General features: G+C 41.9%; 1 protein-coding gene across 2 annotated transcripts in view; it reads right to left on the bottom strand.

Moving 5' to 3' along the window:
* LOC146331187 (semaphorin-3F-like) overlaps positions 1 to 25,974 on the bottom strand; it is an 85,181-nt gene that overhangs the window by 16,644 nt on the left and 42,563 nt on the right. The window contains exons 3-10 of one of the 2 annotated variants that reach the window (XM_084727991.1): positions 14,274 to 14,434; positions 13,843 to 13,905; positions 12,469 to 12,588; positions 10,083 to 10,172; positions 8,293 to 8,386; positions 4,433 to 4,552; positions 4,054 to 4,193; positions 1,642 to 1,756 (exon numbers count right to left, since the gene is read on the bottom strand). In XM_084727991.1, coding sequence (XP_084584117.1) covers positions 1,642 to 1,756; positions 4,054 to 4,193; positions 4,433 to 4,552; positions 8,293 to 8,386; positions 10,083 to 10,172; positions 12,469 to 12,588; positions 13,843 to 13,905; positions 14,274 to 14,434 — 903 coding nt within the window. The remainder of the gene's footprint in view (positions 1 to 1,641; positions 1,757 to 4,053; positions 4,194 to 4,432; positions 4,553 to 8,292; positions 8,387 to 10,082; positions 10,173 to 12,468; positions 12,589 to 13,842; positions 13,906 to 14,273; positions 14,435 to 25,974) is intronic. The other variant, XM_084728000.1, reaches the window with a different exon arrangement.

Here is a 25,974-nt window from a genome sequence, read left to right as displayed (position 1 = left end):
ACATTCAAACTAGACAGTAAATGTGAAGCCATTAGCATGAAACTCCATCACATCCAATTTACTGTCCCCTCTAGGAGTCCTTGGCAGGGACGGCTGCTCTGCAAACTGACATGTGCGGTCTTTCCTTCTCTATGGGCATGTCTACCCTGTCATGCTTGTCCTCAGTCATTCAACCAGCCTGTTCCACTACATATTTAGAGCTTTATTCAAGCAATATCCTTAAAATCATAATCAGACACTGACGACTCTCCAACTCTCTGTACAGAACCTCTCCTCACAGCACTGACCTGACCAGTAAAGACAGTTTGTAAAGGCAAAGTGAGTCCATTTCCACTCAGGACCACTCTCACATCATTTGGATGAAGTGGCTGCACACACACGAAAAGGCCACAGAGTTTTCAAGTGTGGGTGCCACTTTTTCAGTCCTCCAAAGAGGGATAAAATAAATGTCACCTGTAACAACACGGCAGTGCTTTTAGAACCGCAGGCAGGTTGAGATAAAAGCAAGGAATGTGTCAGGCAGATAAAGAGACAAAAGACTATCATCGGATTCAACAGGCATGGCACATTTCATTCTTGAGATTAGTTCAAGAGCAACAGTAGCCTCACGCATCAGTCCCCTTTCTGTCTATTTTAAACCAGTGAGACAAAAAGAGAAAGAGGCTAACAGTCTCACAGCCACAGACATTCCTGCTCGGTGATCTGATCCGCCACCATCAGGCCACCCCCTCACACACACAAAAAAACAGACACTTTTGTTTAAGACATCTTGAAAGAAGATGACAACTACAGTGGTGGGATTATGTGTGTCATTCCCATTACAGTTTGCTGTATATGGGCCATATGATGGGAGTGGGCTGCCATATGGGCCGAGTGCTGAGGTCTGGAGTGTGTTTGCACAAGTACACTCTTGGCAGGTGCTGCGGTAGAAACTGCAGTCGCCTGTCCTCTACTTAATATTTCAGACGTGATCATACATGACAGGAACCTGAAAATGAATACGTCTGAAATAAATCCTGTCATGTCATTTTTGTCCTTTTTCCTTTGCCATTTGATACCTACTGTCAAAATGATTAACGACACAAAGGAGAGATTTAGTTTCTTTAAAAAAAAAATGAGTGTAACAAAAGTTCTTGGCTAATAAAACTTTTACAGGATGTATAAGAAATACTAATCTGTTTGGAAACAATTTTTTGGAATTTTGCTACTCCATGTCACAGATTGACATAATGTTTCATATCAGCATTACATTGAATAAATTATGGATTTCCCTGCATTTTAAAATTGATAACATTTGGCAATAAACAAAATATATAACATGTCTGGTGTTTTAAAACATTTTAATGTGCAAATGCTACATATTATAGCTTCAAAAGAGACAATAATCTGCATATTAATTAATAATGAAAATAATTGTTGCAGCTCTCAATGTGTAGGATGTAATCTGGCAAAAGACCAGTGAGGTACCACCTACAGAAAAATCAGAGGACATCACTAGGCCGACAGCATGTTTGATTGAAAGGAAGGAAGGAAGGAAGTCTATACAACATCCCCCCGCCTCCACCAGGTAACCTGAGGATTATCACCTCGACTGAAATACTGAAAGGAACCACAGCAGAATCTCAAGGTCTTTGTACTCACGGAGCTCATCAAAGTGCGTCTCCATGCCGTCGGCCCCTGGCACCGAGCAGATGAGCCTGGCCTTCAGGAAGGTGCTCCACTTGTTGACCAGACAGCAGTGCCCCCCATCATCATTCTGAATTTAAGAGAGGGTGGAGACAGAGAATAGTTCCTCCATCACTCAAACTCACATCCTCCGCTGTCTTCCTACTGAAAACAAACCCAGGTGGAGCCACCCACACACACACACACACACACACACACACACACACACACACACACACACACACAAACACACTATACAGTACATGCTGCTTTGCAAAGCCAGGGAGCTGAAAAGGAGGGAGGGGTGGGTGAGATGGTAAACACTGTCTCCTCCTATTTAGACTCTTCCATCTGTGGTGGAGCGAGGCCAGAATCCATCCCAGTAAGAATGAGCTGAGACCAGTATGTGCTTTAGAGTCTTCCTCCATAATCAGCATCTTTAGAGGATGTCTCACTTTGATGAGGAAGCGTACGTATTTTAATATTTCATTTGTAGCCTTCACATTCTTTATGCACTTCTGATTAATCGCATTTTGGCAGATGAAATGTTTTCATAATTTCCAGTGTAATTACAATATACGGCTGGCTGTATTTTTTTGGGTGCGGAGAATGGCAGTAAGAGTATCCAGATGTGTGTGTCGAAGTAAGAATGACAGGACCGGGTCTCTGGAGGCCGCGGCAGAGCCCACTGAGAGGGGGATGAGTGTTTGTGTGCTGGGTCAGCGCCTGACCCCTTCAAATAAATACAATGCCGAACAGCTGAGGCGTCGAGCACACGTACGCCACATTTTCTCACTCATACCCGTGCTCATACGCCCGCTGTGATGCTCAAACATGCACGTAAGCCCATAAGGGAAACATACTATCACTCTCACAGTGTATAAACACTATCACTAGGTTGCAACAACAAAGATTAATTTAATCTTAGTTCAATCAGAGTGTCATAAAATTATATTTAAAATGAATAAATCCAGGACTAAAGTTGAGCAGAGCTGTGTTGCACAATTTAAAACTCTGCTTAGTAAATCCAACTTTATTGATGTAAACCAAAATTAAATAGACTAAAATCAAATTAAATACATAAATAAATGAATAGACAAATAAATCTGTGCTGTCTGGATCTGGTAAATTTAGAAGAGGGGTGAAAACTGTTAACTTAACTGCTAACCATTAACTGTTAACTGCCTGGAAGCAACTGGCTTTAGTTTTAGTTGGTCCCTTAACTTTCTTCAAGGAACTTAATTATTTTTTTAATCAGTATGGAGATTCCTGCTTGCCACAATTGAACTGAGTTTGACATAGGAAGTAGAAAAGAGGAGGGAAACAGCTCTGTATTCCTTAACAAAGTGTTATATTGTTTGTTAGCTAGATAAAAAGTTAACTAAACACTAGATTGTTTGCTAGCTAGCTAAACAGTTCAGACAATGCTAAATTATTTGTTAGCCAGCTAAAAAGTAGTAAAAAGTAGTTAGCCTAGCCTAATTCTGATGGCAGAGAAGCTCTAATTTCCCCTGAAAAAAAACTCAATTCGCCAAATTAATTAGACAATATGGCCAAAAAATAGAAGATTGAAAAATGGACAACAGCACAGTAATGAAAAAGAGACCGACTGGCAGCACCTGGCAGACCGCTTTAGTCTTAGTCTGTCCGTTAACTTTGTATTTTTGGTCAATCCATCTCAAAAGGCAGACATGTTATCGGTGTAATTAATGCAACATTAATGCTGGATCACATTTAGTTTTGATTAAAGTTTTGGTGCAAATGAATTAAATTTAATCTAGATTAAGAATAAAAACTAAGTTGAGGTTTAAATGAATCTTTCTTAATTTTGAGCTAGTTTTAATGTTTGGTGTAACATAATTTAAAGTTAAACCATGATTTAATCAGGTTTTAAAATTAATCCTTGTTGGTGCCTCCCAGCCTATATGATGTCCTTTAAATTTTCCAGGAACATTTGTTGTTATTTGTTGTTGCTGCTCAGCTAACTTTGTATTTCTAGAGCTCACAGGCTTTTTCTGGAGGAAGTCTAGTTTGACTGAAAAAGGACTCTAAAAGAGAGTGTTTTTAAGGGCAGTGAGTGCTTCGCTGCCATGTACACTAAAAGCTTCAAGTGTTTTAGGACTACCAGGGAGAGGAGGTCAGAAGATCAAGGGGTCAGAGGTCAGAGGGCAATCGCACAGACAGAGGGATGCATTGTAGACAGGAAGGTTAAAGACACATGTGGATTCCAGCACATCAGCGTTGGCCAAATACTTCTGTGCCCGTAAACATTCAAACACAGCGGGTGACTCGCCTCAGGAGACTCGGGCCTGTTTTTCATATCGCTGCAGGTTTTCTTTTCATTATGTTTACACCACTAAACAAACACGCCTCTCGCTGTGTACACACCAGGCAGATGCGTCCTATACGAGACTGGGTCACAGGACTCTGGCCCATCTCTGACGACTTCTCCCGGAAGAAGAAGTACAACTTGTCGTCATTTCTTTCCGCGCTGTCAGGGATGAGGTGTACGTGGACAAAAGTGGGGTCTGTGGAGAAAAGAGGTGATGAGATGTTTAGATTGCAGGATAAATTTGGGGAAACATCTGGCTGAAACCTTTTGTAAACTGTCGGCATTTCCTGTTTATCACTTAGTGAGGGATTCTAAGCATACAAACCAGAGTCTTTACATTTCAGCTACATAGTTGGAACTCTGTTTGGACTGTATATTGAAAAAATCATGCAGGAAATCTGCACAGGCTGGATGAAAGCTAAATAGGACAGTTACCATTTAACCATCTGGAGTTGTACTGATCTGTTCGCATGGCAGTCTTTGTCCCCAAAGTACGGAAAATGGCAGAGTCTGTTCCCATAAAATCAACATAGACCCCAGCATACAGTTCACCATCTGAGAAAGAGAGAAAACAGTTCAGTTTAGTGAAATTCCTCTAGTCTGACATTATTCCAGCACCACCCTTGGCACAAAACACCAAGGCTTTTATTTCAAATATTCAAGTATATTTAGAACCCAGCATCTCAGAACTGAGGACGGAGAAGCTCAGCATAACAAATTCATCATCTACAGTTTTGTTTTCATTTAGACACAAAATGGATGATGAGTAGATGATACTGTAACTAAAAGTGCAAGTTATCAACCCTCGAAAGGCTGAAAAACGCTGGATAAGACTTTATTTCATGGGTCCTATTGCTTCTTAAAGTGTCCTACAAAGGACCTGATAAAGAAACTGTACCATGCTATTTCATCAAAATGGGTATTCACCAAACCCATTAGTTGCTGTTGCAATGCCTTGTAAGCTTTACATTCAGTGCTTCTTATTTCAAGCCAACTACCATGGATTTCCCTGGCTGACTTTGGAAATAACACTGGTTACTACTGTAGATAGTGAGCTAGTTAGTTGGACATGTTAACTTGCGTTAGAGTAGATAAACTGTTTATAATGTAACACCGCTGTTGGAAAAAAATATTGATATATTTTTCTTCAGAACTACAGACCAATCTCAAACCTTATATTCTTGGGGAAAATTCTTGCAAAGATTGTTTACCAACCTGGTTTTAGAAACTGCCTTGGTCCAGACCACCATAGATTTCAGTTACCCTGGTACTCAATGCCACCCTTGATACTTTTGACCAATTCCTTTTCAGCACCTTCAATGCTGTTTGGGCCTGAGAGGCACAGCTCTAAATTGGCTTTCTGCTCATATTACTGGAGGATCTTTCTCTGTTTCTACTGGCAGCTTTGAATTTCCATCTGGAGTCCCTCAAGGGTCAGTCCTTGATCCACTCCTGTTTAATTTGTATATGCTCCAACTTGGGTCCATCATTCAGCAATGCAACATTTTATGTCAATCATATGCTGATGACACACAGTTATAGCCTGCTATCTGTTTCTGCCAACTGCCTAAGCCCAGTGAATGACATCATGCATTGGATGCAATGATTCAGGGATGCAAGGATTCTTTTAGTAGCTCCCAAGGCTTTGAGGCACTAGATTCACTCTTTGTTAACTCCCTTGTTGGTAAACCTTGTGAGCATGCCAAAAACTTTGGTGCTCTGAATGGCTTAGCCTCTTTCTATGTCATTGACATGCTCACTGAATACACACAGATCCCTTAGATCATCAAATGAAGGTGTCCTCACTATACTTAGAATAAATACTCATTTTATTCTCTTTTTTCTCACACTTTGTGGGTAAAACCTTCATTCTGGAATCAGTATTATTGTTATTATTCTCTTTTTAATGAAAATAATGAAAATTAAATGTGCTATATGAATGAAGTTTACTTAATCAATCCCTTTACACGTAATTCCCTTGAATCCAAACAATTGGTTATATAATTGTCTGCTCACAAGTATAATAACTGACAAATATAGCCAATTCATTTAATAATAATAACCAAAGCTTTGGTTACAACGGATCTCTATTAGTTACCTCCTGTTTTAACATTTCTGCTTCTCTTTTAGTTCTCTTCTTACAATTTAAAACTAATATACGGTTATTTACTATATTTACTGCTCCTGTTTTCCTTGAATTTGGTGTTATCTTATATTCTTTATCCCTTCTTTCCAGAAAACTTTTGAAGAAACCAGTAAGAATTTAAGGGACATGTAAAATTAATTGTTACAGAAACCAGTGCTCAAGCTTCCTGAAACAGCCTTCATGCTCACTCCATAAAGACCTAAAATATGAGCACATCCATGTGTGCAGACTGACAAATGTATACAACAGCCTTGTTAAGCCACAGGAAGGCAAGGTGTTGGTTCTCCAGCTGCTGTAAGGGCCCCACTGGAGAGCAGGTGTGACTGTCAAAGCTCCCTGAGATGGAGTGAGGACGCAGCAGGAGGTGGAGCAGAGGAAACAAAAAACACTGTCCTACCACCATTATATTCAATGTCATGGTTCTCGGCTGCGCTCTATGGAGATTGATGATGTATCATTAAAATGTCCACGGATGACGGGGTGTCTAATGTGGTGGAGAGCTGAGCAGTCAGTGGTCAACGGTAAATCTGTTGTTGTGGTACGGGGTTCTTAATCCTTATCAACACTAACTACAGTGCCCCTTGTATGATGCTAACTGGTGGAAGTGGGAGGTAAATCCATCTTGGATGACAGTACTGGATCCATACTGGTCAGCTGGCACTGCGCTAATGTGGGAAAGCAGTGCCAGTGATTTACACCCGCTGTCTCACCCCACAGAGAGAAGATCGCTTTTCACTGGTGGCAACTGTGTGGTCTGGACCTGACTAAGTGACCTTGGGCAAAGGGACAGAGGACACTGCCTTCATGAATGCTAAAACAGATGATAAGCTACAGTATCCAGACAGAAATGTGTTACATGGACACTATAACAGGGTGGATAGAGAATGAAGTAGAAATACACCTCCATCCTCATGGATGACCTCACTTATTTTTGATATTTTGGTACAATGATTTTCCTCAAACATTATACACAGGTTATTGCCCAATGGGGGGTAAACTACAGGAAAAAAAAACAACATTAAGTGTCTTAGTAAGGTGTTGGGCCACCATAAGCGCCCAGAACAACTTCAATGGCATTGATTCTCCCACCAGATCTCACTGGAGGGATGAACAGTGGTTTTTCCTTCATGATATGATTTTCTTTATGATTATTTGACCATTGAAAGGTAATTTTTGTATTTTTAAAACCCTACTTTCTTTTTTACATATTTTGGGGTCTAAATGGGTAATATAAGAACAACTCTGGTCTTGGTCACAACTTGTATTGCTTTGGTTGTCTACAACTCTGGTTGTGGCAGACCAGCAACTCCCACGTTCTGGTAAAATCACTGTTTTTGTCAAAGTCAGATTGATAGAAGGGCTGTCTGATTAGGTCTATCTCTGTAGGGATCCTTTGTATAAAGTTGTCAGAGAGTTAGAACAATAATCTGAGTTTGTAGGTGACAAAACAAGCACTGAAAAAGTGGATATACTTTGGTTGGCGCATTTGCCAATAAGGATTACATTGCAGCCCATTTCTTAGCTGCCTGCTGAGGCAACTGACTGGACCTATTCCAATACTCTTTGTACCTATTAGTCATTTAGACCTAAAATATGTATAAATAGGACCCAGGTTTAAAAATACTGGATTTAACCTTTCACACGTGTGCAAATGCTTCGGGGTCCATGGGAAGTAAAGATGGGAATAAAAAACATTTACTTTTCAAGTGGTAATACAAGCACTGAAGCGTTTTCCCAACATGTCTTAAGTGTTTTGATTGGAAGCCTCTAATTCCCCAGTGAGGGATTCAAATATTCATAGGGACATATTAATGTGCCCCCCCCACCCCAAAACAAGGAAAGTTCCTTAGGATACAATGATTAGGCGTATTACACTGTGCAGTTCACTGTGGGAAATAGGGGCAGGATGGAAAGGACACTTGGCCTGACCTTCTTGACTTCTTCTTTGATGGCAGATGATAAAAATATTTTCTGTTAACAAAGTTTGCCAAAAATATAAATCGCGAGCGGAGAGAAGGCCATATAAAGAAACAAGAGATAAAAGATGAAGAATCCATATGGGAATGACACCGTCATTGCTATGAAGACCGCTGGGCCAGACTGTACCCATGCCTACGCCCTCGTGTGACCAAACCCAGATGATACTCACTGATCAAAGCTGACACGCTGTTGAGCTTCGGGTCATAGGAGCACTTTCCCTTCCCAGATTCCACTTTGCCCGGCTCCAAATGGAAGATCTCTTCCTGAAATGGAAAAATCACATGGAGATGGCAATAAATTCAGCACTCTTCATCTTGTCACTGTGATTCCCTTGTGTAGGGAAAATGAGGCAGCGAATGTGCTCCCTCTGACTCCTGTGGGACCCATACGGCCTGATGGGGGATGAAGTATTAGAATAATGAGCGTGCGTTCATACAGAAAAATACATGCGGGGAAAGCAAGGAATTTCTAATCCATCTCTATGCCACTCTGCTGCGGAAAACAATGTGTCGTGGGCCGCTTCTCTCGGCATAATAAGCTGCATGCCAAATATCTCTCAGCCTCTCGGTGCCCATGGCTGTGAAGGCCTACTGCTGACACCTGTAATCCAGCACAGTGAAAACAAACCTGGGATGCAGGCTGGATGACGGATGCTCACTGCTCGTGGCATCCCTGCACGCAAACACTGAAAAGTGATTGGCAGGAATTTGCGTATGAGAGTGGGGGAAAATGAAGCAGTGGCATGCGATGACATGTCCCGTAGCTCCGCCTCGCAGACCAGAGCGTGTCCAATCCCCGTTTTTCACTCCCGACGGGCGCAGAGATGGAGACATCTCTGTCACTGTCCATCAGCACTAAAGCAGGGCACTGTGCCAAACTCGCTTCATTGGATCATACACACACCCTTGTGCAATTCCCTACTCATCTTTGATTAAAATCACCACTTGTGGAAATCAGTAGGTGCTGGCAGCCCTCTCCCAGCCATGCCAGATGTTGACGTGTAAAAAAGGTCACAAACATTTATGTGTACCAGAGGGAAAGTGCGCCCTGAACATGTTTTTACAACCCCGCTGTAAAATATGACCCTTCAGAAAAGTTGCAACATATTAAAAAAAGAAAAAACTTGCAACATTTTCAAAGCGTCCCACTTCACCTAAAGCCCTTATGTCCTTCAAAAGTCTGCGTTTCAAAGTGCTTGGAGAGCTCAAACAGTGGAGGCATGTTCAAGTATGTGGCTCTTTTATTTCCTGTACTACGCAGCTAGTTGGCTACAGATGGCTGGTGTTTGCTCTGGGCTAACAGAGCCTGCTGTGGGAGTGGGTCAGATGCTGACTAGTCCCGCCGCCTCTGTGGGAGCGACTGCACCACATTCCTACAGAAGGTGGAGGGCTCGGTGGGGTGAAGGACTGATGGGGTGGGACATCCTGTGTTGTCTAAGATAAGCAGGATGGATGATTCGGGTAGCTGTGATTAAATAAATGCTAAATATATGCTAAATAAAAATGAATATGCCATGCATTGAACAGCCGTGAAAGCCCTTTTAATTAAATTTGTGCCTAGCAAAAGTCAACATAATTTTTAAGCAGCCTGAGAAGCCGTTTCCACTTGATAACCCAGCTCTCATGCAAAACATGACATTTAACACAAATGCAAAGCACAAAAAGGACAATGACGCATATGAAAGGATGCTCAGACAATGAGGCTCACACAAAGAAAATGTAGGTGAAACATGTGAGAAACAATGAAATAAAATTAAATGCAATACCACATGACTCAAGATTTTAAGGCTGTGCACTGACTGGAAGAGATGCATGCCAAATGTTATGGAGATAAACGATGACCGAGTTAAAGGTGGTGGTGACAAAATGTGCTCAGACACAAAAAGAGGGAGCATGCTGCTTGTGACCACGAGCCCAGGCAGTATGCAGGGCTGCGGTGCAGACAGGGCCCACATCGCACCTTTAATCCAAGTGTCTCGTGCACCGCGCTGGGATCAGCTGCGCGGCTAGCCCTTCCTCTGGCCTGGGCCATCTGCAGATACATGGATGTCTAAAACAGGAGACAGCAACACAGTCTGGATGTTACGCCACTGATGGGAAAGGATCAAGGACCCTCCTGATCTCCATTTGCTTCGCTTGAATCTGTCCTAACTTCCAGACACGAAGAGAAGCTCTCCAAACCACTGCTTTTGAAATGAATATGCTGCAAGTGCAATATGTGTCTGTGCAAGATTGTTAAGGGATAACTAATCATTTTCAAAGCTGGACCCTATTTTCCTATGTTTTTGTGTCTACACTAGTAATGGGGACAACAATCTTTGAAACTGATCCAGTATTGTAAGAAATGAAACTGAGCTACAATGTATTCCTTTGGGGCAATTGTGCAAGTACACTCAAAGTGCTTTTTTGTACTGTCAGGCTCAGATTGTTATTCTAAGTGTCTGACAAAATTAAGGAAAGGACCCAACAGAGATACTAAGGTATGTTTTATTGCTCCTGCCAAACTAACCAAACTCCCTTTACAAAATGTTTATTTAACATTGTAATCATTATCTTTATTCAAACTTGACAGAAACAAAATAAAGCTCACCAAAAACATATAGGCTTGTCTTTCCACTGCTCCAACAATCACCAACTCTGGTTTGGTTGAAATAATTCTTTAATTCACTGCCTTAGATGTAAAAACATCAGTAGAGGAGCGAAACAGAAGCAGCGGGGAGCAACAACATATATAGCCAAAACATTTTCACATCTAACTCTGTGAATAAAGGGTTTATTTAAACTAAATCAGGGCTAGTGATTGTTGGAACGGTGGAAAGAACAGCAAAGACATTTTTGGTGAGTTTTATTTTATTTTTTTCTGTTGAGTTTCAAAGAAAATGATGAAGACAATGTTAAAATTGCAGTTTTGCAAAAGTGGTTACTTGAGAGAGCAATAAAACAATTGTTTCTGGTTAAACAAAGCATTTCTTACTCTTTCAAAAAAAGGTCTATCCCCCCATAGTGTTGTCACACAGTTATAACAACAATCAGAGCCTGACAGTGGGAAAAACAAGCGCTTTTACTGGACTTAACTTCGACGGTGCACAGTTGCCCTAAGAGATTAAATAGTGGCTTAGTAATAGCAGCACTTTCCCTTAATACTGGGTCACTTTAATAAATTTTTGTCCCTATTAGTCACTTGACACAAAAACATGGGAAAATAAGGTCCATGGCAAAAAAGAGCAAAGTTGCCCTTTAAGGAAATGTGTGTAGCTTTATTTGACCAGATGTTGGAAAAGGCAACAATAGTTCTCTATCCTGTGGTTGAGTCAATAAAGACTCTCACAGTATGCGACATAGATTCCTCTCAAAGCTCCTGCCAAAGTAAAACATTTGACTATTTACAAAAGCTAAAAGGCTCCTACTTACAGCACTGAAGAACTTAAGAATATACCCTGCAGTGATGTAATCAAATGACAATACATCTTGAATGTTGAATTAAACAAGTTTCCTTAAGTATGTTGGGATATGCGGGTGCATGCATCTGTGTGGAGTGTATCATTTCATGTTTTTGCAATTATAGTTAACTCCCCAGCCCAGCTGAGAAAGGTGCTCACGGGGGGACGACTCAGACCTGTCTGTTCAATGTGACGGAGAAAAGAACAGCCCTCTCATTAATGGACTAGAACTGGAACATTCCACTGGCACCCCATAATGGGAGCTCCCACTCCCAATTACCCAATGTCTCACATGGTAGAGGCTGGCGGGTGGCCTGGATGGATGCATGAAGGGGTGGATGGATAGGTGAGTGAATGGATGGAAGCCCTTCGTTAGTAAAGGGGTCATGTAGGAACCGGGTGCAACAAGGGACTGGTGCAAGCCAAGTGCTCTGCACCGTACTGTACATCTCAAGGGAGAGTCCAATGGGAAATTTACTTTTTATTTATCCTCTTTTAAAACTCCCCTGGCCACCATTAGGGAACAAGTGTGATATTTAAAGAAGAGTGAGGTGTTAAAGGGAGTATGGCGAGGTAGTGATGCCTGGCTTGGTTTAGGAAATTCAAGAGGTCCCATTAAAAGGCTGAGACTAAACAGAGTAGCTTTAATAGCTCACTGGGGATGACAGCTGTGTGCTGGTGAAGCTGTGCTGGGTTCTTAGCCAGACGCTGAAACATGGTACCACGAGCAGGCTTAATGATGGAGGAAAACCATTGTAAAGGCAGCCTAGCGTAAGGTGGATGGAGAGCAAGAACCTGGGTAACAGAAACAAAAAGGAAAGGCCAAGCTATGCCATTCATGATGCAGATGGACAAAGCAGAGATCACCTTCTTGGCTTGTACATTCCTCAAGTCTTTAATCCTAACCTGAGGTTTGCGTCCGCGGTTGACAAAGGTGCAGACGGGATTGTAAGCTCCTGTCCCACAAACGTACAGCTGAGTCCGGTTCCATGGCTCGATCAGGCGGATGAAGTTTGCACACTCCTCCTGGAGACCAAAAGACAAAAGTCAATTAAACTGCAATAAACATCTCAATGAAAAGCCATTTATAGCCGTATTTTAATGGTACACTTCCTGCAGGTTTATAGTATGCTCAAGTTTAAAGCCACATTTTCACCAAATACTTCTGGCATAGAACCTATGAACAAGTACCTAACCAGGGTGAAAGACAAGACTGATATAATTAAATACAGCAATGTTATGTTTTGATATACTGTATCGATTCTGAAAAACACTGCAACATGATACATTCAAAGATTCATGGCAGTGGATCATTTTGTGCCAGGTTTAAACCTCTGACCGCTGGATAGCAGTGTTGTTATTGATCTTGCATACAAAGTCAACTTTTTAACTCTGATTTTATGCTAAATGTGGTGTTTTCTCTTTGAATATGTCAGTTTTCCTGAAATGAAATTTAAAAAATTGCAATATATCACCTTGTGTACAGTATTACAATATATCGCAACATACTGAATTGTAACCCCCGTATCGTGATACGTATTGTATTGCCAGATTCTTGCCAAAACACCGCTCTTACCTGCAGCTACCTTGATTTATTTTGCATTTCCACCATTCCACCATTCCACGTTTTGTGTTCTTTCCTTTCACTATGTGGTTCTTTATTACAACACAGAGACAATCTAAAAGTCTGCCATGAGCAAGAGAAAGGACAGAAATCAAATGAGAATTTAATATCTTTTAATATAAGATCAGCTAGCATAGAACCTCAACAGAGGAAAAATTAAAAAATGGTATGGAATAGAGTGGTTCTATTGGTACCATCCTCAACTTTTGCACATAGAAATAGAAAAATAACCATTGCACTGGAGGGCTGGGTGGAAAAATGGCTTAAGAGACACAAAATAAACCAGTAATACTGTGCTTCTACATGTATAAATTTGGACTATATATCAATCTATTAGCTAGTGTTCAGCTCCCCACCCTGGCCTGGCAGAGAGGAGTAAGGTGAGACAGACTGGGTTTCTCTGCTCCAATCCATTCCTGTCTCCTTGGCTAGACAGAAGGGAACCAGCGCTTTTACTGGGCCAAGTCTGAACCCCACAGGTGCGTTCTTACAGGTTTCTCACATTAAAACTAATGTGCACAATGGTGGGAGCTGTATTTTTTAATGCTTTTAATTTGAAAAGCTTTTCTTTTTTTAGCCTATCAAGTTGATGGAAATCGCCACTGCTGAAAGACCCTGCTGAGGTTATGAGTGCTGTCAACAACAGGCGTACTTACATTGGCGTCCTTCCCACTCACGAGGCACTCCATCCGTCTTCGCTCGGACACTGGCCAGTGGATCTGCAAGGGGGGAACAGAGGACATTTTATAGTTACAATCCAACCCGTTATACATCACTGGCATTTATGAGATTTCTGGGCTAAAATTGCAAAAGGGATATCAACCCAGACTAATATTAGTCCTATTGGGATTGTCATAACCCAATTACATTGTTTTAATGACCCAAAGTTAGAAAAAGTGCACTCCAACAAAAACTAGATTTGAGCTAACCAAAATGGCTGCTGCTGGGGCAATAGATCAGGATATTTTGCCCTGGGGGAAGCTGGTGTAGCACTGAGGTGAAGGCGCTTGCTTCATCCCAGTTTAACAGCCTATTTGAGGGGCCTGAGTTTAGGGTGAAGGGAGGCAGGGCATGGGAATGGTCTTACGATATGTGGGTCCTTGTTGATGTCATGGAGGTCCAGAGACAGGATGTGGTCCTTGCTGCCAACGTACATGCGGTCATGGTCCTCGTCCATACGCAGGATCCGGTAGTCGGACGTGTTGAGGAGGTAGGCGAAGTGATGAGCAGTACCAGTGGATCTCAGCTCTGTTTGGAGACAGAAATATGTCCATTAACGACAGCTGCGGTGTGCGTGCACATTTTCACACACACATGCACGCACAACTGACACATTCCTCATGCCACTCCTGCATACCCGTGTGGAGTTATCTGATGGTTTTCCACCAACACCGCCGTAACTTAACACCGCACATTAGACACAAGTGCTACTGAGACTCTGTCACACTGTGTTGATGGCTTAATACCGCCTGAGTGGATCAGAGGATCGAGAAAGTCTCTCATCATTGGCAGCCTGTAGCCTCCAGTCGGAAGTCAGAAAAGACAGACAAAGTTCTCGACAGATATGATGTTTAGCACAAAGTCACACCACATACACTGTAAACAGGACTCAGAATTTCACAGCAACTGTCTTCACTAAATATTTGCTTTTCAGTTTTAAAAGTTTTAAAATGAACATTAAACAATAAAAACTCAAAAATTAAGTTCATATAAAGAAGAATTATGAAGAGAAGATTATAGGTTGGCAAACTTTATATTTACCCTATTTCACAGGTACTTTTCAAAACTTTTCAAGGTGCATTTTCACACTTTTCTAGCACCGTGCACATTAAATCAGATAGATGACAGATGATAGCATTCTACAGAAGGGTGGCAAATTAAAGGAAACAACAAAGTTCCATATTTCAAAATGTTAATTCAAAGTAGATCTGGCAATTTGGCTGAGCTTATATCCGATTTATTTTATGTTTTTATCTCAATTTATTATGAAGGTAATGCAATTGCAATTTCAAGCAGTTTCAAGCACTTTATCCAAAATCCAAGCACTTTTGAAACAGTGTATGAGGTATGGTAAGGTGGATATACTGAGTTCAGGAGGGTTTAAGCTGCTTCATCCCTGGTTGGACACAATGTAACAGGAGTGTGCGCCTTTAGTAACACAATGCAGTTGACACGTCCTCTCATGTCGAGAGTAACCCAATCTCCCTACAGCTCTGTGTTGGAGTGTTTGTTTGATATGTTCTTCTTGGTTCAGCAACCACATACAGGCAGGGCCGAGAGGCCACCGCTAAGACAGCAGAAAGCCCCAGTGCCACACCATAGACAAACACACTCCTCGACAATCTATAGGGGAGAGGCATTCGAGGGTGGCATTCACATATTGTTGGACAAACACAGAGGTTTCACTCAAACAGCAGGAAAGTCCCATTTCACTGTTTAGCTTTATTCTATGACCAACAGACCACAGAAAGCTGAAACAGGGAACCACACTCTGAGGTTACCCTGAGTTCTGCTGTGTTGATTTTAGCGGTCAAAAACGTGGTGAAGGGAAACCAGAGGATAAACTGTCAAATACAGTTAGCTTTGTTTGACTGTTTACAAATGATATATCAGAACAGAGGTGCGCCAGTGCATAATAAAAAGAAGGAAGTGTGAAATGTAGTCAACGTGGGGTGTCAGACATTAAAAGCAACACCCTAGACTTGTAAAAATAAGAATCATTTCAAGATTGGAAAATGTTTCAGGCAGTCGATGAATATCCACATGCAGGCTCTGTATGTGAAGTCATGTTCAGCGTGTTTGAAACATTCCTGTGAGGTTGTTAGGTGGTTCTGCGGAAGAAGTCTGGACACCAAAGCATGCAAAGCCATCAACATGTCCAGCATTTGGGCCTTAAAATAAACACCATCTAGAGACCTTTTTAAACAGACTCCCTATGGAATCTGATATTACCAGTCTTTCCAGCCAGATCTAAATTTAACACGGGGTTACGTCAATAAGCAAAGATTAATAGCATTAGATTTGCTATATTTGTACAGTTTGATTTAATAACTGTGCCCACCAGAGGAATGTTTACAGGTCAGCAGAGTGATTGACAGCTGTCAGAGCCGGCAGAAGAGGAGCTACAACATGTGGTCGGACCCTGTGATTATTTGTGTTGGAGACTTAAGTTGAATGATGAGTCCCCATACACTCTGGCTGTGTTTATGTGTGTGTGCGGATAGAGTGAAACACAGCGGATTGTGGACGCACGCACACACAGTCCGAGGGCCAGTCAAAGCTCTTCCTGAGGCAGGTTGTCAGCAACTCCTCAGTTTGTGTTTGCTGTAAGAGACTAGCTGGATGGGACCATCTGTCAGCTGTAGAGGGAATGTGACAACACACCCTATAGAGAGCCACACATCTAGAAATGAACACACGTGCAATCTAATCTTATAATCGTATCATAACCCACAGGTAGTTTGGTCTGAATGTACTCTACAGCATGTCCAAATTCTACATCACAGTAAAAACATGCCCCACTAATAATGGATTATCTTTCCTAACACCTTATCTTCCATATCTAATTGTAACATAGACTACACCAGAGAGAGCTACGCCTATTAGATGATAATGTTGTTGTAGAAATCAAACCCTGCAGAAATCCTTGGTCTTTTATGATGAAAGCATGAATCAGAGCTCAAGTATTTTCAACTATCTAAGGACATTTTCAGACCTGCAGTTCATCTCAGATTCAAGGACTTTTTTTGATACAACTGATGCATTTGTCCCTTAGTTCACTGTCCTTCAGAGGCAGAAAGAGCTTCCCATCAGGCAATAGATGAACCAGTTGTTTGGGATGGTAGGGTTGATTGCGTTCTGTCTGCAAGCAAGCTGCTCCAGACTTTTTGTGGAGGCGAACCTAGACCAAGCTCTCTAGGCGATATCGGCCTGCTTGTTTTGCTCCACATCTGAGTGTGATTGCTTCACATATGCCCAAACGAACTGAACCTGGCACTGAAACTGTCTAGATTTCCAAACAATTAGTCCAAACAAACTGGGTTTGAACAGTCTAACGCCTGGGCCACACTGGTTGTGTGTACCTATGTGTGATGACTACCTTACTGACGTGCTGCTGCCTGTGGCATCCACACAGCCAGCCTTACTGCTGTCGTGCTGCTACTGCCACCCTTTATGTGCTACACTGAGTTTGCAGAAGAGTTCTGAAGACAAGAAAAGAGTTGTAAGGGTAGTGTGAAAAAAAATAAAAATCCTGCCCTTCACCATTTTTTTTCATATCTGTGACATATTCTACAGATACAAACACTGAAACTAAAAGTGAAAGGTGTCATGTTGCTAATATGATGTCATTTGACTGTCAACAGATCAATTTCACTGTCTATTTTTGCTGGAAACCACATATATCATGCAGAAAACATAGGCACAATGCTAAATCTCAGGATGAAGCGTGGTTGTATTCGCACTAGACATGTGCATGACCTCACTGTTAAAATGGGAACCGAAATAAAAACCAGGTTCCAGGTATACAGGCATAAGACTTTCTAAGTGCTGTGCAGGATTAACATATGGAGCCCAAATGCCACTGGGCCTTCTGACACAATCAAAATGAAGTGTTGAAACCTCTCACCACGAGTTAAAAAAAGAAAGAAAAAAGAGAGTAAGAAATCTGGTGCAAAAAGTGTGAAGTCATTCCAGCTATTAGACACCTTTCCCATTCTGTCGGCTTTTCTCAATTCAGTCCCCAAAGTCAACCCTCGCCTCAGGCAGGGGCACAAGGCATTGTGCTCCTATGAAAATGTTGATCGAGGACGCATAATGGCAGCAGACTGAGCTCGGCTGCTACACTGCTCCGGAGGTCAGGCCGACTGTGGAAACAAGCCCAGCAGGTCCCTGGACTGAGACCAGTGCCAGGCAAGCACCCAGTCACAATCAGCTTGGAAAGACACACAGAGAGACTGAGCTGCTATGTGCCAGATCAAGACTGATGCTGAGGAGGAGTGGCTCTGTGGTGCCTCCATTGAAAAGATGAATAGAAATTTGTAGGTTTGCGTTAGAATAGACAGGGTTTTTTCCCTACACTAATAACCAGAGCTGGGACCAGGCCATTATTTTGCAAGACAGTCTCAAGTCAAGTGAGTTAAGAAGCCATAATTTAATAGTGAGCTATGTGAATAAGTTAACATTAGCTTAGCATCAGTTGGTGTGTTTTTTTGTTGACCACCACATAGTTTTTGCTTGCTGACAAAATTATTTTCGGTATTAGCAATGAAATGTTAGTTCTTCAGGATTCTGGCCTTAACTTGACTGGATGATGTCGGATTTAATCTTTGGATCAAGTCAAGACAAAAGGCTTGACTCCAAATGAAGTCACTGGCTCATATTTCTGAGTCTGACTCAAGTCTAAGTCATGCATCTTGAGTCCACACCTTTGCTAATAACAAATTTGAAGAGCTGGCAGTAAGCTAAGTTTCAAAAGACAAATTTGCCAAAAGATCCCCGACCATTCAACCATGCTCAATCCAATGCCTCCCCTGCAATACACAGCTACATACTGCGAGATTACGATGTGAACAGGAAAGGCTGAGCTGCTGTGTTCTTTGTCAGCCACATTAGGGCATGACAGCATTTTCCGCACAAACAGACTTATCCTGGAGATTTAGAGGCTGGGAGCAGTGTACGAGTGTGTCGATTAGAGCCAGATCAACTCTTAAAGTAGCCCATTACTGCGTGTACGGTTTAGGTTCACTCTGGGGGGTCCGCACACACACAGCGGGTGCTTTGTTTCGGGGAACGCACCACTTCCCCCTGAGGAATGGCAATGGCTTTATTAGAGGTGAAAGTAAGCCGGTATGGGAACCTGATCCTCGCACTCAGTGTCTTTGCCTTCACTCTCACTCATTCACTTACTTTTTTATGCTAGTCGTACCCCTGCACTATCTTGCACGCAAATAAGATGAGGTTGTTTTATTTGACCTCTAATTTTTTTCTCATGTTCAGTCTTAGTAGTAGTACACAGAAAGTAAAGTGATTACACAGGAGGGGGCTCAGACCTCTCAGTGAGAGGCAATCCGGTGTACTCTCCTCAGTCTGCTGAACACAGACAATCCTCTCCTCTCTCCCAGCATCTCAAGGTGCTGCTGGCTGACACAGCCCGCTCCCGGTTCCCACAACTCAACACTCGGCTCTGGCTGCAAGAAAAGCTTTCTGTTTCAGTGTTTGAGAACAGGGAGCTGAGTAAGATGAGTCACGAACACACAGTCTAGTTTAATGTCAGAGCCAACAACATGTTTGAGAGACTGAGATGCTACCATGAAGTTCCTGATAGGTGCTCTTCTCATGTGCGTCATACATTAATCAACGGTAGAAAATTAGTACATTTACTCCAGTGCTATACTTGAGCACAGTTTCACTTCTATCTTACCTGAATGTTTCCATGTCTCCTACTTTATACTTCATTACATTTTAGAAGGAAATTTGCTCTTTTCAGTCCACTTCATTTAATTAACAGCTGTAGACACTTACTGATTTTGATTTTGCGTAAAACAAGGCATGATATGCAAAAATACAACTGCATTGTTAAAGATTAAATCAATGTTTCCCAGTCTCTTTAGTGTGTGACCCAGTACAAAAAATGCTGGTGTGGCTCCTTGTCATGTTTCAGATGTTGAGGAGTGTTTGGTGCACTTCCACCAAAGAGTGATTTATCTTCTAAAACTCCTAATAACTGTCCAGAGGCCCAAAGAGGTAAAATTACTAAGGATATACTGATTTATCCACTGAACATCAGTATCGGCTGATATTGGCCTCGCTGACTGCAAAACTGGCCTATCTGCAAATAAGACGACATTCACAGTTGGCCATGAATGATATTTATCCGTTGTGTTGCACAGACTTTGCAGTCACTAAATGCAGTTATTTTTGCAGATATTTATTATTTGCAGTATCTAGCATACCCTACTGCTGTTTTTGAGAAAAAGTCCAATTTAAAAAAAAAAAATTGCATAGAAAATGTTCATTTTTTTCTTCTTTTTGAGCCCATTAATCAACTCATCTTTACATGGTGAGATTTTGGAGTGGGCCCAGACTGGGAACCACTAGACTAAGCTACCAACCTGCTCCACCCTGACAAGCCACACCAGTAAAACGCTGCATGCATATTGATGCGTCTGTATTGATATTTAGTTCATTCATTCATGTTATATCAGTCACAGGGAACATGCTTCCTTGTAAGAATTTTGATATTGTGAGTAAAATTAGCCAATAAAACTTCAAAACATAATTCCACTTAAGACAGATTTATATTTTCCTTAAGTAAGGATCTGAGTAGTTCTTCATTGTTAATTCAATGCCTGGAATAAGCAGCATGACTTTCCCTGAAGAAAATAAAATACCCAAATAAATTCTGCTGATTAATGTGCAGAGCCATTAATCAATGACATGACAAGAATCCTAAAGAATTTTGCAAAGTTGAACACAGCCAAAAGCAACAACACCAGGGTTTAGCTCCATTGTTCAAAGTGCAATTGCCCTACTTATAAGCATGTCAGATTTAATTTTATTTTTCTTAATAAAGGGATGGCTATTGAGTTTTTTTAAAGGCCGTATCCATCAATTACTTTATTTTGCGGGATCAGGGGAGACCTGGAGCCAATCCCAGATTATTCAATGTAAACTTCACCCCGCCTCACAACTCACTCATTGTCCAGTGTTTATTACTAGAAACACACTGATTCTCTATACTAACTTTAATTCTAACAGATGATCTTTGGCATGCATGTATGTGCAGATGTGTCCAGGGAATATTCATGAGACTGTGTATACACTTAAACCTTTAAAAATACTATTAATCTCAGGCACACCATCACTACCTGCACCGCCTCAACCGCTCCAACTCTGATGCTCAGATGTTTCATCTCTCGGCCTGCAAATACAATTGCAACATCTCAACTATAAATATGGTCTGCACATGAAAAAACATGCTGAGAAGGGAAGTGTATCCAGTAGCGCTGATGCTGAGCCAACACTGAAACAGGGAGCCAAATAGCGAAAAGTACGCAGATGGTTTATTTTATTTATTGGCCAATATATTTTTATTGCATTCATTAGATTTATTTTCGGGAATTGAAAACAGGTTGCTGTAACAGAGTACCTGAAAACCTTTGAATTATTTTTTTGTTAAACCTAACACTGTCTTCCAAACACATGCATGTTTGCAGACTTGTGCTTCTTGCTGAACCCTCAGCTGCTGCTTTGGAGCCGGTCAGTGGGCTGTAGTACAATACAGCAGTTGTACTGGATGTGTCCCACCATAACTGCAGCCCCTTGCTCGGACCATTATAAATAAGAATGTATTTTTGTCAGCCTGCCTGGTTAAATGAGGTATAGAAGCGCCGAAGAGAGACATGCCTCACTGTCAGACTGAGCCAGGCCTCCTCCTCCTGAGAGAATACTTGGCTGCTGACGGTGATCTCAGGGGCTGCAGGCCTGCATGTTATAGCATATCTCTCCATCTTAAATTAATAGCCAACGGGGCCGAGTTTACTTTGGAAATATGTTTGGACAGGAAAAGTTCACTGGCATGCGTTGCACTCTCAAAGATCACATCTCCAGAAATAAGAAAGCACGCTGTTAATGCTGTCTTATATGAAATGATTTCCCACCATGCTGTCACACAGGGGAACGAGGAGACTGGATTTTATGTATCATATTCAGCCGTTAATGCATCCTACTCTGCCGGTAACATCAGAACTTCCTCTCATTAAGGAGCGATTACTGCATGCAGCGTGACTTAACAGTACACAGCCCACCCCGCTCGTAACTTTCCTGGCAAATTCACAACAAGTGACTGGATGCTGGAAAACTCTGGACTGTGTGTTCAAATAAAACATCGACGACACAGAGGCTCACCAAGGAGTAAACACACGTCCTGCCATCTGACAGCGCCGGGCGCACTCGCCACATGACGCTGATATGGGTGTTCCACACTTTTAGAAATAAAGATGCTAACTAGAACCACAAAGAGTAGGAGAACCACAGGAGAACCCTTTTTGGTTCCTGGTAGAGCCCATTATAGAATTTCCCACTAGGAGGGTTGTGTAGAGAAGCTTTTGTCTAGAACACACCCAGGGGGTTTCTACCAAGAACCTTTTTTTTTACATTTTGAGGATTTTATCAAGAACTCACCCAGGGGGGGTTTTACCAAAAACCTTTTTATATTCTAAGGATTTTGTCTAGAACAAGCTCAGGGGATTCTAAAGAGAACATTTTTTTTCCAAGGGTTTATCTAGGACACAGTCGGGGGGTTGGACCGAGAATCCTTTAATATTCCGAGGGTTCCAAAAACCCCTTCAAGGATTTAAACACTCCTTGAAAAACTCTTTCTTCCAAATAATTTTTTGATTAAAAAGCATCTTTAATAGAAACCTTAGGCTTACAGAGAACCCTTAACAAACCTCTTCTTTAAAAGAAGAATTCTTCAGAAACAAATGATTCCAGGAAGAACCCTTATTTCTAAGAGTGTACACCGCCACATATTTCTCTGGTTTCAGGTTGGGTAAATTAAAAGTGCAGTCCACTGCCAATGACAACGTGTTGCTGCATGAAGTCTGCTCTGCTATCTGCAGAGAACTACTGAAGGTAAAGGGGATGACAGGGAGGATGGTGATGGGAAGAGACAAAAGTTTGCGGTCGGTTGCTTTGACACCGAACAGGAAGGGAGCGATGAGCAATGTGGAGCAGAGTGTGTAGCAATCACCTGCTCCATTCACGGGTCTGTGGTTTTCCCTTGTGGAGCGTGTGGCCGATAATTAGAAACTGCGGCCGCTGCATCAGCCCGTCCTTCTGTCCAAAGATCACAGTGAAGCTGCAACACACAAGCTATGATCTATCCCACTAAAATGAAAACCCTCGTGTTAAACAGCGTTTAATTCAGTCTTCTAAGGTTCTGTAATTGTAGAAGTGTGGAAGTGACAGAAATACCTCTGTTAGCCCCCGGCACACCATAAACAAGCTGCACTACCTGAGCACTGTCCTGAGGCTGTTTCCAACCCGTCAGAGAGAGGTGTGTTAGTTCACACGCACCGGAGTGGCAGGAGTGATAATTGGGGTGTTTAAGAGGGGGCGGGAGAGGTGGCATGCTCTCGCACATCAAAGGCAGCACTTGTCAGGAATCCTGGCCAAATATTTTGAACGCTGTCAATGCAGAGCAGGAAAACTCCAGTTAAGACAGTCGTATTAGTCTTCAGAAGGCACACTTCACTTCAGCAGCAGTGATGGAGCTCTGAGCAGAATACCTGCAGAGATGCTTTATTGGAAAATTGCAAGGTTGGCAGTTGGGTCAACTTTTAACAAGGAGTGGTAATGAGTTGAGACGCCACAAGCTACAGTGCCACAGGTTTAAGAGACTTGCTCGACATGACATGCATTACCTAAAGTCACAGACTTTCCCATTAATTTAGCCTTAGTCTGAGTTATATTGAGGAGGTGTCTGCTGCCCGTTTACCTGTATAGAGGTGCATTTGTTCTCTTGAGCACAGTTTAGGTCAATCTGCCTTCGTCATACTGTGACATGGACTTCTAATACTGCTTCAGCAGATTTCTGTCTACTTGTGTACAGTGTTGAGGGTAACAGGTCACAAAGTACAAAGTAATGACACATAAGTCCTCAGTTACTTAGTTGCATCAAATAAACAATACGTTACCATTACAGTTTTACCGCATTTCAGCTGAGAGAAGTACCACCGCCTGCACCTGTCACATGTCTTGAGATGGATGTACTGAACAAATTCCCCATGAGAAAATCTTTCTTTGAGTCATCACTCCAATATCATCCAGATTAGCACACTTGTAAAAAGGCTTTTTAGCCATTGAACCGACTATTTGACTGATCTGTGAGTCCACATGATTTGAAAAGCCATTACACTTTTATAGTTTGTATATAGGCATGTGTGTTGAAAAGCTAACTGGTTCATAGCTAATGCTATACAAGCCCATTTTCAGGCAGCTGAGCTGTTACGCGCTTTAATGTAATAAGTTACTTTTAAAAGTAATGCCTACCCAAGACTAGTCCGTTAGAAATACGCCAGTAGTTCTCAACATTTTTGGCTTTTCTGTGGGTGATGCTTTGGTCTAATTTGAAGAATTTGGGGAAATTTCTGCATAGTTAAAGGGTAATGTTGTCAACTTTCATGTGGATGTCCAAGGCAGTGTTGATGGTAAATGTAGTCAATTAAAGCGATAAATTCTTCAGTGTGTGCTACACTGATTACGCAAGAGTTCTCCTGATACAAAGAACTATGGGCTATTTCAGCTTGGATTTCTAGTCTCTAGGTATCCAAGGGGCATGCTAAATTAGTATCTTTGTCACCAAATGCTATGTTTTGGCTACCAAAGTAATATGCTAATGCAATGCATCCTGGTATGAGTTCTCTATTTGCAGGAGAACTCAGCCTCTTGGTCAATATAGCAGCACATTGATACATTTACAATCAACACTGACTGGACATCCACATAAAATGTTGGAGAAAAAAAAGTCCTTTAGAACAAATGTTAGAACAATTTTATTTGAGTCTGCTAACTTGTTTTGTGGTATTTAAATGTCATCAAAAGTCTGCACCTTCCTAAAAATTGTTCTGACCACGCTGTAAAAACCACCAAAAAGTATGTTCTTGTGCACCATCTTTTGCCTCTCAAAACATTCGTTTTTCAGATGAGTTTTTGTTTATTGAAGAAAGTCTAAGATTTGACTGGATTGACACAGTACGGGTGGAGTTGGCTTCTATCCAGATGCCTGTATCTGAGTACTGCTGCTTATCTTAATCTCAAACTTTCTCACAGTGATTTCCTGTATCTGCTGGATAAGGAAGTGCCTGATATAGGGGCGATCGCTGAGCTCACAATCATGCAGATGAAGATTAAAGAACCCTCTCTCCTGCATTAACATGTACGAGTGTGTGGCCGCTGGAAGGCTGAACAGGCACCTGCACCGCTATCTTGTTAGCACAGTCACTTTGTAATCAGCCATTCTCTGGGCCCACAGCGTCTTCCTTCACTCTCCTTCAACAGCTCCTTTCAACACAACTTGTCTTCATGTCAAACATTTACAGGAGTTATTTGGGTTTGTGTAAGCCTCACGCTTCAAAGCCAGCGGAGAAGTGACACAGTTGTTAAAGAATGCCTGTGTGATTACTGGAGAGTGGGTATGAGGTTAGCTGTGCTGCTAAATGAAAAGGAACGATAACAGCATGTGAACGCAGCAGCTGCTCGCCTCGGCTTAGTCACTCTGTGGGACGGAGGATAATAAAAGCGGTCAGTGGCTCGGCCACTGTGTCACATCAGATAGGACGCGTCATTCAGCAGATAACAAATATGCAAGGGCACAGGATCCAGAGATATGATCTGACCTGCTGGTAATGTCAAAGAGCCTGGCCCACAAAGAAGGGGTAATCTTTTGTGATGTGCTCTCACCATTGTGGTCAAGCTTCGCTGAATCCTCTGTGTGTGTGTGTGTGTGTGTGTGTGTGTGTGTGTGTGTGTGTGTATGTACATGTGTGTGTGTGGGCATCTTGAGACATGCTCTGCAGCTTGCTGCTAGGAGAGAAAACACAGACATAACAGCATGCCTGCACAAACACCTGCCCCGTACATACAAAACATCAACAAAAGCAACTTCTCTCGCCATCATCTTCTACTTGGTGGAATTAGCAGGCATGACATCAAGAGCAGTATTACAACACTAATCCACACAGTTGTGGCACAACTGAAAATACTGTTTACATCACTGTGATCAT

The sequence above is a fragment of the Lutjanus erythropterus genome, chromosome 2 (assembly GCF_056507025.1).
Source record: "Lutjanus erythropterus isolate fLutEry1 chromosome 2, fLutEry1.hap2, whole genome shotgun sequence".
Lineage (NCBI taxonomy): Eukaryota > Metazoa > Chordata > Actinopteri > Lutjaniformes > Lutjanidae > Lutjanus > Lutjanus erythropterus.
This window is presented reverse-complemented; position numbering and strand designations above follow the sequence as displayed.